This window comes from Cetorhinus maximus, chromosome 30 (genome assembly GCF_964194155.1).
Source record: "Cetorhinus maximus chromosome 30, sCetMax3.hap1.1, whole genome shotgun sequence".
Classification (NCBI taxonomy): domain Eukaryota; kingdom Metazoa; phylum Chordata; class Chondrichthyes; order Lamniformes; family Cetorhinidae; genus Cetorhinus; species Cetorhinus maximus.
The window spans coordinates 14,761,794-14,782,087 of NC_135908.1; the positions used below are offsets into that span (position 1 = coordinate 14,761,794).

The window sequence follows — 20,294 nt, forward strand, 5'->3', positions numbered from 1 at the left end:
GATTTGTGTAGGAGATTTACTGTTCTAATTATTTAAAATTTATTTAAAAAGTAATATTGCCATCACAATGATCAGAACAAATAATAGCTCAGTTTCAGTACTGCAGTCGCACATTATTAACTGAATTCAATGCAATGCTTTACAACACACCAAAGCATGATTTCCACAATCGCATTAATGGGTTTTAGGCATTTAAGTTAATTCTATAAAATTCATGCTTATATTTAATTGAAAGTTAGCGTAATGCATTCTGATGGTGACTGCGTCATCTCCAGTGCCTCAAATTGCAATGTTCTTCTATTTTTTTTCCAGTTAAACACTAACTTCGTTTGATGCTTTCATGCTTTTCGGACAGGGTGGCCACTTTCGGGTGATTAGTTGTGTGTAGGTGGAAGTCTTGGCATTCTCAATTAATTAGCACACACGGAGACCACGTGCAACCTGTCAACGGTTCCTCAAGAAGAAGCACAGCCTGAACATTTCACACCACAAACGGCCCTAGTTTAGTTGTCTGCCTCATGGCCCTGCAGCTGCCACACAAAGATTGTGGACGTTCGGCCATGAGGACAGTGTCGGAGAGATCCAACTGAATGGCTCCCATTGATGTCCCACGTCGTCCTACCCACTGTTCACTGCAACACCATCGTGCTTAGTGAGATGGGAAAAAATCATGAGCAACGCCAACCTTACCATTCATGAAGACTTGAAAGCCGCACCACGGAAGTGCTTAAAACGGCTCGGGCTGTTCTGTGAAATATCAGCTACATAGATATTAGCTGCTATCATCTCTATCCAGATGGCTAGAACTGTGGGTCTCGTGCAGCGTGAGGAACCCAACACCTCATCACAGACCCAGCAGCAAAGACCCCTGCTTTCAACCACCCTCAGACTGGTCAATGCTCAACTAAATGTGACACTTGTACAAGTAGAAGATGAGTGACGACTCAAAATGAGATTGTGGTCTTGAATCCCAGGCTGTGGAATGCGACACTTAACTTGCCCACTAAGGTCTGTTGCGGGAGGCATGACATTTCTCCACTTGGCATCTCAGAAATCCATCGATTGGATAACCAAACTAGGCACCCCTATAAACTTTTCCTGTCAAATGGAACTAGTACCAGCTTGGTTTCTCAGACTTTGTAATACCAGTATAGCGCAAAAAAATAGTGTTGCCTGGGGACAAAGTCATGGTTTACCAGGCAGCAGTGATTCCTGTGCTCCTATATGCTTTGGAGGCTTGGACAAATTACTGCAGACACCCCAAAGCACTGGAGAAGTACAACCCGTGGTGGCTTCGCAAGATCCTCCAAATCCGGTGGCAAGAAAGGCAGTCCACCAGCAACATCCTCTGCCAAGCCAACTCGCCCAACATCAAAGCGCTAATCACTCAAAACCAATTGCTTTGGGTAGAACATGATGTTCGTATGTCTGACACCAGATTCCTGGCGCACCTACTAGGCTTTGTGAAAGGGAAATCAGGTTTAACTAATGAGTTTTTTGACGAAGTAACGTTGAAGGTGGATAAAGGGGCAACCGGTAGATGTGGTGTGCTTAGATTTCCAAAAGGCATTTGATAAGGTATGACATCAAAAGTTACTACACAAGAGCATATGGTGTAGTGGGTAATACTCATTAGCATGAATAAAGGATTGACTGGCTAACAGGAAGCAGAGAGTAGGATAAATGGGCCATTTCCAGATTGGCAAACTGTAATTAGCGGATTTCCAAAGGAATCTGTGCTGGGTCCTCAACAATTTACAATTGTATCAATGGATGAAGGGGCTGAATGTATGGTGGCTAAATTTGCCGATGACACCAAGATAGTTAGGAAAGTAAATTGTCAAGAAGTAGTTGAGAGTCTGCAAAGGGACATAGACAGATTAAGTGAGTGGGTAAATATTTTGCAGATGGCATATAATGGGGAAGTGTGTACTTGTTCACTTGTTTCACTTAATGTTGCAATATACTCGGAGGCGGTGATGTAGTGGTATTGTCACTGGACTAGTAATCCAGAGACCCAGGGTAATGCTCTGGGGACCTGGGTTCAAATTTGATCAATGAAAATTTGGAATTGTCGTAATCTGGTTCACTTCCTTTGGGAAGGAAATCTGCCGTCCTTAACCTGGTCTGGCCTACATGTGACTCCAGACTCTCTGCAATGTGGTTAGCTCTTAACTGCCCTCTGAAATGGCCTAGCAAGCCACTCAGTTGGAACTGACTTGGAAATACATCGTCGTTCCTTCATTGTCGCTTGGCCAAATTCCTGGATCTCCCTCCCTTGCACACCGTGGGTGTACCTACACCACATGGACTGCTGCGGTTCAAGAAGGCAGCTCACCACCACCTTGCCAAGGGCAATTGGGGGTGGGCAATAAATGCTGGCTTAGCCAGTGACGCCCACATCCCATGAATGAATTAAAAAACTTAGCCAATTTGAGTCTATTGCATGTTTATTCTTTAAGTGTTTAAATAAACTAGTAAATATATAATCCCGCATAGTATTCTGTATATAATGCCAAGAGCCCCTCTCTTTAGACTCTTAAGTGGGGAGATTTGTTATTGAAGCGAGACCTCCAGACTCTTATTATTTCTGGGATATTTATGACCTAGCTGATGCTTGTTAAAGATGGCTATCTGGAAGAAGGTAATATCCTTTTCCTTAAGGAAGAGAGAGGTCAGCTGTTCAGACTCGAACACATGTCTGAAAGATCTGGCTAGCTTAAACTTAAGAGTAATTGGGAGCATTTCTCTAATACTTTGATTAACCCCATAAAGGGTTATGGTTATAAACCACTTCATGAAAACACTTAATACTGTTGAAGGGAAGAGGGTTACTAGATATGATTAATTTCCCTAGTTATTTCACGTTTCATTTTCACTGAAGTTGAAGGCTTGTAGTTCAAAATACTAGTTTGAAGCTTACAGTTGGAAATTATTAACGTCTGCAACATTTTTTGGTTTGGCATTTATAACATTTGATCTGGCCCATGAAAAAAAATATTGAAACCCACAAATCGCTCTTGTGGTCGAGGATTGTTAAATTACTGTGACATGCTTTCTGCTTGCTTGGAAAAGCTATACTGAGACGGCTTAAGAGACTGCTAGGAACTTGTGAAAATATTTTAACTAGTGGCAATTAACGCTCTTTTTCTTTCAATTACCTCCACTCCATCTGATTTTTGTTTCTGTTTGAATGGATAGATGTGGAGGGAGGGAATTATGTTGTTAAATCTGGTGCACATACTTTTGTCATGGTACTTGCATCATTAAGATAAAAGCAAAATACTGCGGATGCTGGAAATCTAGAACAAAAACAAAAATACCTGGGAAAACTCAGCAGGTCTGACAGCATCCCCACCCCCTTTCCGATCCCCCTTTTTCCAATAATTAATTTATAACTTTTTTACAAATATATTTTTCTTTTCCCTCCTATTTTTAAATTTATTTCGATCTATTGTTTCATCTCCACCTTTTAGCCCATTTCGATCCCTTCCCCCCGCCCCCACTAGGGCCAACTGTCACTTGCTCATCCTGCTTTCTACCCTTAATGTCCCCATTAGCACATCCTTTAGATAATATCACCACTTTGGTGATAATATCACCCCTTTGTCCTTTTGTCTATGACATCTTTGGCAGCCTCTTCTTGGCCTCCACCTATCAAGCTCTACCTGTCCCACTCACCCCCTCCCTCTCTCTACCAGCTTATACTTCATCTCATTTCTATATGTCTTAGTTCTGATGAAGGGTCATACAGACTCGAAACGTCAACGGTATTCCTCTCCACAGATGCTGTCAGACCTGCTGAGTTTTTCCAGCTATTTTTGTTTTCGTACTTGCATCATTAGTTTGGAACTAAATCAAGGATTTAGAACAAATAGTTGGTGTGCCAGATTGGGGTACCTTGGCGTTCACCCTTGGGTTTCAATCCAAATTAAACACACTGTGTTAACTCAACCATAAATGTAGTGCTTTTTTTTTCCCTAATGAAACCAGATTGTTTTGAGTGTTGGCATCAACAAAGATTATGCTTTTTGACATAACTTTTTTTCTTTCCAAAGAACTTCAACAAAATCTTTTAAAATTGAATTATTAGCTTTCACATTTTATAGAACCTTAAAAGGTAAGTATTGAAGAGATGGGACACCTAATGGCTGTCTGTGTTTTTTAAAATTAAAAAGCATTCTATTCACCAAAAGTTTCACTTCAAAATCTGAGAGTTCAGGTCTCTGTAGCTGGTGAATATTGAAAGTGAAGTGTAGTTTCACTTTTACACTGGTAGAGGAAGCTAAAGCTTCAGCTCAAAATACAAACACAGAGAAAGAAACTATAACCTTAGATGATATTATTCTGGTTCGTTGTCATTACTGCTGTAGCCGGGGCAATCTTTATGATTTTGTCTAGGTATAAATTTGCTTATCTTAATTTTTAGATCTGCTTGTTGAATCACTATAGTTAGTTTGATAGTGAATGGTGGATGATAAATATTTACAATCCCTGCTGATAGCTGCTCTTCAGAGAGTGTACTTGGCAGTTGGTTATTGGCTGAACCTGCAGTGATTGTCACGAGTCTGTTTCCTTTGCCAAATAGGCAGCATGCAGCACCTAAAGGCTTCCCATTCGTTACTGCTTCTGCTACAGCACAGGAGGCAGATTGAATTACCTGAAGTTTCTGATGAGCCGATTTTTTGTTTGCTCGTGTCTTTTTATCTGTGGAATTAATTACGGATTATATTAGTAAAGACCTATAATGGTATGTATTTTCATTATTTGTGCTCTTGGTCGTCACGACCCTTTTGTTGCAATAGGGGGTTCTTAATCTAAAGTGATGACATGTTTTGTGAGCCTCATTAGTCGGAAAATCGAGCATAGAAAAATATTTGTGAAATAATTTTTAAACTACAAGTTAAGATCAAAGTAGCTTGTGCATTCAATGTGGTCCCAAGAGCTGCACACCATACACTGGAGCATTTTTCTAAATGAGGAATATAGTTCATTTAGAAACTTGGCTGAGAATGCATTGAGTGATGGAAGATGCCTCCCCTTTAATATTGTAATATATTGTGTACATTTTTCTTAGGTTGTGATTAAATACTGTAATATTTAGAAGTCAATGCTACAAGTTGCTAAGTGTAATGGGTTGTCTTCAGTTCAACCAAAATTCTGTGAAAAATCATTTAATTCCTTAAATTACAGAAGAAGCTCTGTAAAATTCCACATCTATTTTTCTCTAGATGGCACCATTTTAAAATTAGCAATCCGACAGCATGGTGCGTTCGGTGAACAGGGTCTTTTGATCAATCTGTCCTACTGAGAAAGGACATTGTAACAAGGCTTAGTAGAAATCTTGGTGTGTGTCTGCCACTTAGTGGTGGTTTGGAAAACCTGCACTGCTTAAACTGTATAACCACCGTGCACTAAACAGCAGGTTGTTGTTCAGTTGATTATACCCTGTATTGCACTTTTTAATGTTATAATAATTCATTTTTGCACTAGCGTCTTGCTTATTTACACGAAGCACTTGCATTTATAATATACGTTCACGTGAAGTAGCACATGAATGATTGATATACAGCCTTGAGTAAATTAATTGAGATAGTATCAAAGCACAGAGATCACTTGTAGTGAAATGGTAGCACGTCTGACTCCAGATCAGAAGGTTGTGTGTTCAAATCACAATAGGCTGACAACAGATTAGGGCTTAGATAGGGTAGACAGGAAAGACCTGTTTCCTCTAGCTGAGGGGTCAGTTACCACGGGGCATAGATTTAAGGTAATTGGTAGAAGGATTAGAGGGGACGTGAGGAAAAACTTTTTCACCCAGAGGGTGAAAGGTGTTTGGAATTCACTGCCTAAATTGGTGGTTGAGGCTGAAATGTTCAACTCATTTAAAAGGCATCTGGATCTGCACCTGAAGTGCTGTAACCTGCAAGGCTGCGGACTTAGGTGCTGGAAAGTGGGATGAAAAATGAGCAGCTCGTTACTTTTCTCTTTTTGGCCAGCACAGACACGATGGGCTGAATGGCCTCTTTCTGCACTGTAACTTTCCTATGGCTCTATGGCTTGAGTTTAGCTAAACCCCTCATCTTGCAGCATATAGATACACAGGAGTTATGTCATCAAAACCAGTGACTTGGATAATGGGTTTTCATGACTATATCAAAATGTTTTTGATTCTTATATCAGTTTTAAGACTTGCAGACGATAACCCAACTTGAAGCTTTTAACCTTTCGTGTAACAGTACCATTCTTTTATTGGTCTGCAACTGTAATGCTCACAGTCCAATCTTGACTGAGCATACTGTGAAGTGCTTACACTGTATTTAACAATTATAGTGCATTCTGTATTTGAATATCTAACTGGAATAAGTCAATATTGAATTCAAAGAGCCAAATTCAGAGAAAAGGTTAGAATATAGTAAGACCCTGCCTCTAGATAAGTCTTTGGTATATTCTGTAAATGTGCCAGAACTGTTCATTCACTTTTTAGACTCAATTACTTTGTTTTATTTTATTAATTGGAATGTCAGTTGTCCATTGGACATGCCTGTGCAATGCTAATTAATAACTTTACCTCTGCCACTGAAATTGGGCAGAGATAATGTTTTCACCCTGTTTGTAAACAATATATCTCAAAAACTAATGGATGGGCTTTAATAAAACTTGGTACACAGGTTATAGTCTAAGGGGAAACTGATCATCATTTGGGAGGTGGGGTAAATTTACTTTTTTTTTTAAGAATGTTGTGGATTGTTTTATTCAGAATGCAGTGTTGGTCTCAACTGCTGTGTGGAATTTATCACAGCTGTCAAAATGTGAGCAGAGTTTTCAGAGCCGGATGTTGGATATGCCTCCTAAGTGAGGTGGAAGCTCTTAATAAGAAGATTCATTTTTTTCAGCTTTGTAGTGTTAGCATCAACCAGGTAGGGAAAAACCTTGGTGGAGATATGTGCCCTGAGTGCTCTCTTCACTTGTTACTAGTTTGAGATTGCTATTAAGTCCAGTTTTGAGATACACTCCTTGCTAAACGCAATAACACAGCTGCTTTTCCTTTTCCAAAAGTTCTTGTACAAGCTACAAAGCAGATGACATTGGAGCTCAGAGTTTTGATTTTTAAAATGGCATTCTTAAAATAAAACAATATCCTATATCTGTGAATGTAATTTTACGTTCAAACATTCTGACTTAACATTGGAAGTGACTCCCATGAAATTAGGTGGAAGGCATATAATAGTCCTGCAGACTTGTTTGAATATTTCACAGCAGTTTGTAATTTTGAATGGATTCATTTTTAATTTCCTTCCAAATTCTCTGTTTGTACTTCAGAACTTGATGTAAACCTAATAGGCAAGTGTGATGAGAAATAGATTAGTAGTTAAACCAGCACCACTGGTTATATCATATAGTTGAGCTGCTTTTGACTGACTAGTCAGTGAGTAATAGTGAGAGGTTCATTGTGTAAATGATTTAAGTAATTGATCTTCATGAAGATTTTTAAAAATAGGAAGTGAGGCAAATGTATTCACTTAAGAGGATTAGCATTCCACAAATTGGGAGCAGATAATTGGGGTTTTAATTTACAGTTTGTGAACCACTTTATAAATTGTATTTTATATAGCTTTGTATTTGGCTCATTTTAAGCCCCAGCTAAGACTCGTTTAATTGACACCTTACCCCAGTAAATCTCATGGTTCATTGTACTCCTGATAGTGCAAATGAAACATGCAAACTACAAAGAGAATTACTACAAAGGAAATGGTCGTCTTTGCTGGAGATTAGAGTGCAGCTAAATAGAAAATGGGTCTGGTAAACCTAGTCTTTTGATTCACAATTTTAAGAATTGAGAGTGAGTAAAGCCTCTTGTGTGTTGCTGTTAACAATGCTAGATAAATGCCAGTTCCAGCAGACTATGCTCCGGTTCATTCGATAAAACTGATGAACAATTGAGTCACCTGTTGCAATATGTTCTCTTCGTGTTGATTCCTAATGATATGAAGTTTATGGCAGGAAACTTGGTTCCAATAAATGAGCAGGGACAATAACTGTCTTGAGTAAGTAGTTGTTAAAAATGAATAATGAAACAATGCATATTAACTATTGTCATTAGGATTCGTTCTTTTTAATTGTATTTTTCTATATTGTCTGACACATCATTCTTGCTATCATTTAAAATGCATTTAAATTGTGAAAGAAATTGCACTACACTGAAATTATTTTATATTTGCACAGGCTGCCATTTCAAACATCTAGCTGTTAATTAGCGTGTGCATTCTGCGGTTGTTTTCACTATGATATACAGTGTCACTTTTAAAACAAAGATCTGATTTAATTTTAACACTCTGTTCTATTCCTTCTAGTTAAGGCTCTTTCCTTTTTATCCGGAGCAGCAAAAGATCTGGAAGCATCATGATGGCCAATAAAAGAAACCTCGATCGTATGGATTCACTTATTTGTAGCAAGATGCCTCGACTGGAGAACGAACACAGTGGATTATCAGCCGGGCTTTGTAAACCCAGTCCCCTACCTAGTTATGGTGTTGAAAATCCTCTCAAGTACACTGGATCTTATTTAGCATATCATCTTCGAAATCGTGATGGAACTAATCTACTACCAGGAGCCTGGAACCAGCCACGACCTTATATGCAACATATGGGTAGTCCAAATATCCAGTCACAACCAAGTGATATTTCACGTCTCAGCAGCCACTTATATCAGACAGAATCTGAAACTGGACCCCGGACATTTCAGTCATCTGTAAGCGAGAATGATAAGCTTGACTTGGTGAAAGATCTGATGAACGTTCGGTCAAAATGGGTCACTTTTGTTGAACGGCAGAAAACCTTGAGAAAAAGCCAGCATCTTCCAGCTGTGCTTTGCTCCTCTGCGGTTGAGAAACAGAGTTTAATTTCACCTCCTTTATCTACAGTCAGCAACTGTACAAATGTAGCATTTCCACAGCCGGTATATAGAAATAGTGTCTGTTGTTCAGGAACTGGTTGCTCTTTGGAAAATTCAATAGATCATCTTCATAGGAGAGGACAGGAAACTGAATGGAGGATGCCACCTCCTGTTACTTCAAGCTGTTTACTTGTGAATAACAATGAACTGATTCATAGTCAGCAATATGGTAATCCTCTTGTGAAAAATAACTCATTGCACCATGGACCTGGCAACATGCAGATTAACTCTGTGGCTAGAATCACAAAAGAAACTGGGAAACCACCTGGAGTTCATTTACCTCTGTGTCGAGGATATGGAACTTACAATAGTAGCATTCTACAAGATCCCAGATATTCTGCACTCTCATATGAAAACTCTAATGGAAATGTACCAAGCCATAGCAACATGTCTATGCGTAACATCCAAGACTTCCAGAAAGGTCCCTTGCATCCATTTGCAAGAACTGAAGTGCAACAAATACAACCATCTTTGTATTGTGATAAGCTATCACCGCCCAAGTTTCCAATGCCAATTCAGCCAAAAGTTTTGCACTCTCGGAACACTATTTCAAACCAGCAAAGTGTAGGTACTTACTCATTGTTACATCCACATAGCTACAAAGCACAGGTGGGCCATTATCCAGTTCCATGCACAGTTGGGCAGCTGCCTGTATCCAGTTCCACTTTTGCAGGCCAACTTAGTCCAGGGAATCCTTACGTACAGCCTTTAGAATCTCTTGGATATCCTGCTCATCCTCCTTCACAGCAGAAAAATGTGTCTGTGACCAATCCTTTGATTCATCCTGCATCACAGCCTACAGCGCAACCAGCTGAGTTTGAGCCACAGAGTCCCTCTGGAAACAAAGTGTCTCCATCTCACCAAGATCCAACACATGCAAGGCGTCTTTCACCAGACATGTTACGTTTCAGGTCACAAATCATTGCACAAACAAATGAACGGTGCTACAATTCATTAAACTCGCTTTATAGTAAGGACTATGCTGGTCAGCAACAGTTGATAAGTAAACACAGTGCCTTTCACCCTGTACAATCTGGAAAACAACTGAAGGGGCCATTTGAGACACCTGCTGGCTCCCCTGCAGATCAAAGACCAAAGGACATTTACATGCAGGAGCATAGCCCAAACATTTCATCCAATGGTGATCATGGTAGGCCTATATTCAGTAAAGAAACTGAGAACCTAAACAATAAACCAGTAGAAGTTAGACTGGAAAGCCCACCAAAGAGTTATACTGCTAGTCCAACCAGAAGAACATCTGTGATTAATTTCTCTCCTGCTTCCTCCCCTGCTAACGAAAGCAAGAGGGCAACTCCCCCTCCTTCCCCTCCTATGCCAGTGATAAACAATGTGTTCAGTTTGGCACCTTACAAAGCTTACCTGGAAGCCACAGGTCTGTTCTTTTCAAAATGCCTGAAATGTCGGCTGGACTGCGATAAATCATGTTCATGTTCTTTAGAAAATAAAACCCGAAACTGCAGAAATGATGGTGTCGTGGATCTGGATTCCAATAAGCATAGCTCTCTGAGGCTTCCAAAGGCCATCAATGAGTTGCAACCTAAGAATGCTGAATTGAGAAAAGACGACCCTTCTGTGTGCGTAGAACCTACTAGTGCAAAAGGGGATGATGAGCTAAATAAAACAGTAATTGAGAAGAACTCTTCAGACATTCTGCACCAAGAGATTAATTTTTCACCTAACCTCAGTAGGCTTATAAACAGCACACCTCAGCAAAATGGTAATTGTGATACAACGTGTGCAGTTGACCATGATGATGAGAAGCTTGAGGTGAACAAAACGAATTCTGACATGGCCTTGGACCTCAGCGTTAAGACAAAAAATCCACTTTTGGATGTCACTCAGCAAACACCAGTTTCTGATGGGCCTGAAGAATTGAAAAGCACCAAAGAAATATCAAATGAAAAGGAAGAAAGTCCTGCAGAATCTGAGAGTAATGCAGAGAAGCAAGAAAGCAAAGCGGCATCTGCAGAACATGGTGATAAGACGATTGTTACAAACTCTAATGAAACCAGCAGCATGAGTGACCGCCATAGGATAGAAATGAATAAATATAAAATACTGAGACCTGCCCTTCCAAAGGTTGCTGAAGATCATTCAATTCGGCCATCTGAAGGCATCACTGAAGTTAAAAAATTTAGTTTAATCGGATCGGTTGACCCATCAGTGTTAATTCTGAGGAACCTGAAACCTCTGAAACGAATATTACCCGACGTGGCTAAATCAATTGTGAGTTCTGTTCCAGAAGCTAGGAAGTCACCTTGTGAAACTAAAGCTGATTCGCCCTGTAATGACGGAGCAGTGCAGAATGAGAATGACGCTTACAATTATTTTGTGCATCTTCATCAGTCCCTGTGCAACATGATCACACAGTCTGTTGCTGAAACTTCTGAAGAAGTTCTGCGCGCGTGTTTGCAGGACATCGAAGGGCAGGAAAATCCAAAACTCAGGTCCTCGTTAAAGTCAAAGAACAGTCCAGGAAACTTTGAGGCATTAAAGATGTCAAAATCGAAAGGAATTTGGCGCAACCATGGCAGAGTTCCACTGACCCTGCAAAAACTGCTTTCTCACCTGGAGAGCTATATTTATTCTAGAACATGCCCATTTCCCCACGTAATAAGGGCTGGCGCGATTTTTATTCCAATATACTTAGTCAAGGAGAAACTATTTTCTAGCCTTAAGGGAGCAACGATTGATCAAGTTTTTCAGGAGCATAAAATAGAACTGCGACCAACTACCCTTTCAGAGGAGAAGAAACTGCAAAATGAGTTGCAGCTCCAAAGGTGTTCCTCCAGATTAATCAAGCTGCTTTCCTTAAAGCAGTTACCTGAAATCTATCAAGATTTGCTGGATGTTCTTTGGCATTCTTGTGTGAAAATTCATCTTGGTGAGTACTTTTACACTTTGCACTTTGTGTCTGCTGAGAGCAGTTCTTCAGAGAAGCTTAATCTTAACCAATGACACAGTTATATTGTAACTTGGAAATGTTTAAAAGCTCTATCTGCTGAAATAAAGGTCAAGTGTTTATCACAGGGATTCTTTTACTGTAATTTCATCAATAACCTTCCGTCTCTTTCTATAATTGCTCTGCATCTTAATATCGCTTCCCAGGCTACACTAATTAAATTTGCCTGCCACTTTTCACACACTTATCCTCCAGTTATCCATCTTCATTGTAACAATTAACTTGTTATCTCTGCATGCTAATATATGTTGCAAAATATGCATGTTTCCTATTATTTCTATTACAATGCTAATATTGGATCTTATTGAATAAGAATATTAAACCCCAAAACACTAATTATAAAACTAATCTTGTTACTTTTCTTTTGGTGCAGAAATACTATAACAGTCGTCAAACAGTTAACTGTATGGAAACTGGAACTGACCAGCCTTCTGGAAAACATCCTATGTAGAAGTTTTCCACATATATAAACCCATATTTTGCACTTTTAATAGCTTGCTTTATAACTACCGTGCAGGTTATTTTTGAAGAGAGAGTATTAAAATTATCCCTGTTTTTATATTTGATCCTACTTTTCATAATTTGCCTTGATTTGAAAAGACTGGGAATTGGCTTTGGTGTTTTAAGCAAAAAGCAATAATATCAAAAATGGTTTTTTTACAGGAGGAAATAAATGGATAATGACTTTTTTTACTTGCATGTTTATTTCATTTGGTTGACAAATTTGATAGTTTGCTTTCCCAAGATAAAACACTATCTTTTAAACGTGAGGTGAGGCTTGAAGTGAAATAATGTGTTTGAATGTAATGGCCTATTTAGCTCTTGCAAGACTTACTCACTGAGTTTAGTGAGCACCACCCTCCAGCAAATTCCGTTTACAATTTTGTTCACTGACTAGGCAGCCAAGCGGGTAGAACACACTGGAAGATGCTAGTGATCCCTTGAGGTATGACACTCTCTCTAGGCGATGGGGAGAGATTTTCCCCACGGCCTGTTTTACTTTAAGGAGAGGCCACAGCGTCTGCCTGCTCAACTCTACTGAATGGCAGGAACCAAGCAGGTTAGAACTCAAGACAGATGGTAGCAACACATTATCCAACTTCTTTTCTTTAGTAAACACAAGACTTAGTGTTACCGTCAAAAACTTGATGGACTAGTCCGTGGAAAGTAGAAACTTAATGAGATGAAAAGTTGGCTCCAAGGAAGATGGACTTTGTATCAGTGTGATTTACTAATGGTTCATTTTTTAAAGCAAAAGTGCTACATCATTTCAGGATGTTACACTAAGTTTTTTTTAAGTTCTGCAAATTATTAGTCATCCAAATACAAAAGCAGATAAGAAATAGGAGCAGGTGAGGACCATATTGCCGATTAAGCCTGCTTTGCCATTTTGATGGCTGATCTTGGGCTTTAACTCAACTTTCCTGTACTCTCCCTATATCCTTTGATTCCCTGAGCCCAAACATCTATCTCAGGTAAAATACACTGCACTTTTTTTTAAACTTAGTTGAAAATAAGCAATAAAGGAGACTCTCTTTTCTGTTTGTCTCCGCCCCTGTCTTTCTGTGACTCCCCTTAATCAGTTTTATTTAATGAAAAATTTGGTGCCTTCAAGCTGAGCATTCTATTATTTACATCTTGAAATACCTAGTTTCTACACATAGTGGAGATATACCTTTCTCATTAGTTTCCAGCAGTGAAAAGCTTTCCTATTTCAGATGTCACGAAATCCAGATCCATGTTCACAGCCAATTGCATCTCTTTGTCCTAGTGTTATTTTGCCTATCCTAACCCAAGAAATATATGGCATTCTTTATTTTTTTACTAAAGTTTGCTTGTTGATGCCATATTAGGGTAATTTTGTGCTCTGGGCCCATAAGTTGCAACTGCCCCAATTCACTCTGCAAAATGCTTTAGACAGTTAACAGAGACTCTTAATTTATCAGGTGTGGGCTGCGTTCAACTCCCTGTAATACTTATTAGGCTTTATTATTACCACTTATATCATCATCATCACCCCCCACACCCCCACCCAAACGCCACCGGCTTTGTTCTGTTACTTTACTCTCTGCTTTCTTCACTTGTTCTAACTTGACATGACGTCCTATTTCTAAACTTGCACAACCATAATCATGCCCTTTTTATTATTTTATAGTTATTGCCAATGTAAAATTGTAAGATTATCTCCATTCCTGGGTTCATAGGGGTTGATTTTTTGTCTCTACTGTCAATGTTTTATTTCATTCTCTCTTCTAGTTTTCCTTCCTCTTTTTGAAGACAGTTATTGGCACTGGGACAAGTTCCATAGCTGTCTGTAGTAGTTCAGCATCTTGTTCAAGGGACGACATTCAAGTGTCAGCCCTAGACAGTTGAACATTGGGCTTTGGGGAAGAGAGGATCATTGCCAAAACTGACCACTCCTATCCAATATCCATGCATTACTTTGCAGAGAGACATTGGGTAACAACCAAGAGCAGAAACCTGCCAAGCCTGCAGTTTGAGACTGACAATACTGCTGCCCTAGCTGAGTTCAACAAACTGAGTTCAGACCAGCAATTGAACCTAGGATCATCCTGGTCAATATAGTACTATCATGCTATCCAGTGAGTCATTAAGGAGCAATGAACACTTATTGTAACCTTCAGAGTAAGGTGCTTATAACAATTTTTCTCTATCCTTTACAGTGAATTTATACAGGAGCTATTGTACAATACGAAGCAGTCAGAAAATTCTGCAGTAGATTCCAGAGAAAGGGTTTCTTTATTTAAGCCAGTTTATTTTTGAGAGTTAAAGCTTGGAACATCATCTCAAATGTTGGCTTCTGTCTTGCCCTGGAGGTTCAATGAGTGGCATTGATTTGTGACCAGCTAACCTTTGTCTGATGCCTCTGATTTAAAGTGTCTTGTTATTCTAGGCAAGGTAAAAGTCGTCATGTTTAGCTATTCCTGCCGAGCCCGGTGTGAGCAGCAGTAGGTCAGCTATTCATTTTACACCCCTCCCAATTTTTCCTAGTCGGTGAAAAAGGTAAAACTGACGGCCGACCCAGTGTCATTCATTTCCTGCCTGGTGGGAATGGTTGAAATAAAACCATTAGTATTGGTGTTGTAACTGCTTCGAATCCTATTCTCTTTTGCCCTGTTCCGTGTAAATTTGTTTTGGGGCATGGATCCTGATCATGGAATCTATCAATAGACTAAATTGACTCGTGGTTTTTTATGACTGCTGCAGTGTAAACTTTCCTTTTGGAATCAAAATGAGATGAGTTTACGTGACCTTTGAAGAATCTGTGAAATGGTGAAACAGAGTAACTCATTATTACATGTACTTTGGGCTCGGTCTGAAAGTTAACAACATACCACGCTGCAGATGTTTATCTCCGCTCTAGCTCCTATTTTATAGTTCTCATCCTTATAAAGTGTCTTCTTATACTAGTGATTATATATCAGAGTATTACCTTGTGCAATTCAAAGAATAAAGACTTGCCTATCCACTGCAAATCTTGTTCTAGATTGGAGAACTTTTGGTCCTAGGTGGTTGTTTTTAAAAATGCATTCACTGTAAAATGAAAACAAAGAAAAATATCATCCTGTCATAGGGATAAGCAGGTTGAGATTTTTGGCATCCTAGTAACACCTTGGTTGCATTATTTTCCTTGTTGGAAAAAAACTGGCTATTTTCTGTTGACGCTTTCATTGCATCAGTAAGGTGTCATTTGATTGGGGATGTCAAGCTGAGATTGAAATCTACTTTTTCCTTTTGCAGCACTGAGTGTCTGATACAAGCTTTGGAAGATACTCCTGTCATGCAGAGCCTTTTTAATAATTGAGGACCTCTGTGCCTTGCATCTTATATTTTTGCATCTTCCCATACAAACTTGAAAATAAATTCAATTTGGAATTTGTATTTGGTAGACGTCTCAAACTGAAATCTGGATATTCAGGTTATGACCCTGTTTCGATGTTTCAAGTTGCTATCCATGTCTTGTGGTTGACGCCATGGATAAGATCACTTTGCCTTCCTGAATATGAAATGAGTCATTCTGGGAGACTTGCAAAGTGAAAAAAAGAGTGGGAGAGGAAGGGAGAAAAAGATTATTGCTACCCAATCAAAGTTTCAGATTTTTTTTTTCAAACACCGCTATCATGTCAGCAATTTTAATACCTTTAAGATATTTCCTAGGCAACAAGAACTAAAGAACAATGATATCAAAGCAACCTAGTTGGAATATATTAGACCTATAAGTCTTGCATTAATAGTTAAAGATCACTGTAAATTAATTTATTTTTTGCAGATCTACCTTCACATGTTGGTCTAGATGCTCCAGTGCAGGTATCTGTTAACCAAAGTGTTTTGAATCCTGTAGCACTTTTTTTTTGTTTTCTTTCATAAACATTTGTCTGAAATATTAACGGGACACAATTTTTGTTTTTTTTTTAATCAAGGTGAGCAAAATGATGCAAACGTGATGGAGACAACTATCATTCCAAATCCAGCTGACAGCACTGCTAATGAAAATCAAACACAGACTAGTTCTACAGAAATCAAAACCAAAACTCTAGCAAACCCTGCTTGCTTGAAAGAAAAAAAGCCTGAAGATGGAATTGCCACAGCTAAACGTAATGCAAAGCTTAGGAAAAGACGAAGGAAAATCAAAGCTACGGCCTCACCCATAAATTCTAACCCTAAATGTGCTGATTCAAATGAGAGTTCACAATCTGTACAGAAAGTAAAGCCAGAATCAGTTGTCCATTCAGAGAAAACATCCTGCACAGAGCCTGATCAAGATGCTAGTAGAGCGCAGTTGGACAAGGAGCCCCAGCCAGGTGGTAGAAAGTTACGAAAAACAACAAAAGGAGTTTTGGATGAAAAGGCTTTCATGAAGGGCAATTTTGAAAAGGGCAGTACTTTGGTAGTTAGACTGAATCGAGTGCCTATCAATGAGGACCATAAAGGAACAGGCATTTCCTGCGCTAGAAAGATCAAAGAATCTCAAATGCCAATAAGGAAAAAGAATAATGGTGCACTCAGGCCAACTAGAAGCACATCTAAAGTACTGCATCTTCGTAGCTCAATTGTGCGGTTAAAATTTCAAAAACCGAGGCAAGCTGTTCCATGCAGAAACATAGTGCTGAAATCAATTGTTGCTACAAGAAAGCCTTTATTAACATGTAATTCCCAACGACAGAATCAGAAGATAACCAAACCTCTCTCCTGCAGAAAACGTCAAGGGAAAGAGTATCCAAATTTAGTGGGCAAACGTATTAGACATCTGTATGAGGAAAAGGATAAATCTGAGTCCTGGTATAAAGGTGTAGTGGTCAGAGTACATGAAAAGCACCAGAATCCTTTAAAGACTGTGTATGAAGTTAAATATGACACTGAACCTGACTGGCAATACTACCTTGAACTCTTACAGGATTATGAAAATGGGTGGCTAAGGGTTGATGACTGACTTGTAAAACTGTGCACTGTGCTTAGCTCTTTGTTTCAGTGTCTGTAATGGGAAACACCCTGTCTGTGACTGGCAAAAGTAAAATAGAATTGTAGATGTTTATCCAGGGGAAGTAATTCATCAGGTCTTTGTTATTTAGTTCACTTTGCAAGGAAGAAGATGCTGCAGGTCTAATGTTCCCTCTAATTATTTTAGAAGTGCAGGGCCCCTTTAAATATTTTGCGTGATAATTTAAAGAGACCAATTTGCGGCAGCCTATGAGGGTTGCTGCACAGTTAAAAGGGAACACTGCAGGTCTCCAATTTACAAAGGCAGATGATATTTTGAGTGCTATGATTTCACTAACATCTGGAAATGTTGAAAGGAAATGGGAATCAAATAATGGTCCTATTAGAGTTAAACTAAAGATAAAGGTCTCCTTGTCCCAAACGATTAATCCAAGAAAGGACTTGTACCAGATCTCATCCTATTGTAATTCCAGAGCTAAGGATCAATCTTTTTTAGATTTGTTTCGCACCACTTTTTAAAAAAAAAAATTTCTCATGTGAAGATGTTGACTCTTGTTTTAGGGCACAGTTCATGTGCCAGCAGCAGCCTCTTCAGTTCTTGACCAAGTAACCATTCTTCATGTGCCAGCCAAGTCAGTGAGTGTTGGTGGGATGTCTGGTGATGGCGAGCATTACAGCTGAGCCTGGTCCAGTTGCTGCTGTGTGTCCACACGTGCACTTCCCAGTTGAAATTGCTGGATAGCCATCCAGAATTGTCAACCCTGGATCACCTTTTTGTATCCCCTAGCCTGCGCTACTGAGGTCGATTGGGACCCCTCAACCATATCCCCAGTGGAAATGAACTAACTCAGGGCTCTGATTTATAATTAACAGATGGTGCACAACAAATTCTTGTAATCAATGAGTGTTTTTTTACTATGGCAATTTTTGTATCACAGCCATTCAAATTCAGTTCAGCAATTCAGATCTGCAAGTCAGTTTATTTAGACATAGAATTAGTTTTAAACTTTCAATAGTACCAGCACAATTATTAACTCATTCCCACCCCACCCCTACGCTGTCCATTTGCATCTCTCAAGTGAGGAGGTGGGTGCCAGCAGAGCTTTGAATTATGCTTTAATGCAAAAACAGTGCTGCTTGTTGGCCTCTGCTGAAGTATTTTTGAAGAACTGATTACTGGTACTACAGGAGGCCTCCTTTAGTTTCAATATGTTATCAAATTAAAACCATTTTTTGTTGGGCGGTAATTCTATAAACACCATTAGTTTTTTTTTTCAATGTACGCCTGATCAGCCTCTATATGCAATAAATTTTTAAAACATCTCTCCTTTTCCCTCCGCCCAAAGAAAGCTTGTATTTTATAATACTGTGTTCATCTATGAACCCTTGAGACAAATGTGTTCTTCTAAATTGTTACTGGTGTACAGACTTCAGATAAATTGGGGCATTGATAATGACTGCATTAAGTAGTGTAGTTACACTAGTGTTTTTTATGTACTTTTTGTAATAAATATAAAACTTAACTAGTTAAATTAAATGTTACTGTTACATTTCCATATTTCAGTTGTTGAAATACTAAATGTGAAAATGGTAGGTTGAAAAAAGTATTGCAGACTCCTTTTTGTGTGTGTGTGTGTATCCTTTTGTATAAAGATTTGAAACCACTTGAAACTTTGTCTTTTGTTCTTTTGTGGCGTGTCCTTAAGTAACAAATGAGATAAGAGAACTGTGATGGCTCGATGTACTGCATCCATTGCAGGGGAACAGTTAATACGTGGCCCTGCAACCCAAAAGCATCCTCAGGTCTTGCTTTAAATGATTGGACAAATCAAGTGGAGCCCTGCATAGGGCCTGGTGGCTCTCCTGGAATCATTGCAGCATTCTGTGTGCTACTTTAACCCCATAATGAAGAACCATTTACTGCTGCTAGAAGCTGAAGGATCCTCCATAGAAGAGAAACAAGATAGAACATACATTATATAAATGCATATCACTGCCTTTTGTTTTGAAACATAGTCACTGTTATAGGAAATTGTGGCAGTGAATTTGTGCACAGCAAAGTCCCACAAACAGCAATGAAATAAACGAACACATTACCTGTCTTGTGTGCTGAGTGAGGGATAACTATCAACAACACAACAGGAAAGCTCACAATTTCAATTTGATCAATGAGATCTTTTAAGCCCACTTGAGAGGCCAGTGGAGTCTCAGTTTAACATCTCAATTGGAAGAAACTTCCATCAGTGCAGCATTTGCACCATCCTGCATTAGTGTCTCAAGCATTAACCCCACAGCCCTGTGACTTGGAGGTTACCACTCACCATCTTGACTTGGAAATATATCGCCGTTCCTTCATTGTCTCTGGGTCAAAATCCTGGAACTCACTCCCTACCAGCACTCTGAGTGTACCTACACCACATGGACTACAGCGGTTCAAGAAAGCAGCTCACCACCACCTTCTCAAGGGCAATAAGGTATAGGCAATAAATGCTGGCCCAGCCAGCGAAGCCCACATCCCGTGAATGAATAAAAAAAATAGGTGAGAATGATACTGCCAAACATGGAAGACACCTAAAGGGAAGTGGGACAGGACCGGTAGAGCTAGAGGAAATCACAACTGGCGGCCCAAAGCTTTCATTAAGGATTGACTTGTCAGATATGTTCTCTATTCTCCTTCCATGTCCTTGCAAATTCCTCTCTGTCAAAAGCTTCTACCTAGTTTGTTCATAAGCACAGTCAACATCTAAACCATCAAAAGTTGAAAACGTATGTAGAATTCTGACCTAATTTTGATGTTTGAGTAAGCCATGTTTATATAACAGTTTCCCAAAAGTGCCAAAACTTTTGATGACCCTACCTGCAATTATTTCTTAACTCGCTCATTTTCACTCGTACT

The 20,294-nt window shown here is 39.2% G+C and overlaps 1 protein-coding gene across 3 annotated transcripts in view; it reads left to right on the top strand.

Annotated features, from left to right (window-relative positions):
• c30h15orf39 (chromosome 30 C15orf39 homolog) overlaps positions 1 to 19,087 on the top strand; it is a 78,579-nt gene extending 59,492 nt beyond the window's left edge. For 2 of the 3 annotated variants that reach the window (XM_078532484.1, XM_078532486.1), the window contains 2 exons: positions 8,355 to 11,860; positions 16,381 to 19,087. In XM_078532484.1, coding sequence (XP_078388610.1) covers positions 8,404 to 11,860; positions 16,381 to 17,390 — 4,467 coding nt within the window. In that variant the 5' untranslated portion in view covers positions 8,355 to 8,403 and the 3' untranslated portion in view covers positions 17,391 to 19,087. Of the gene's footprint in view, positions 1 to 4,595; positions 4,751 to 8,354; positions 11,861 to 16,380 lie in introns of those variants that run through there. The other variant, XM_078532485.1, reaches the window with a different exon arrangement.
• The last annotated feature ends 1,207 nt before the right edge of the window (positions 19,088 to 20,294 follow it).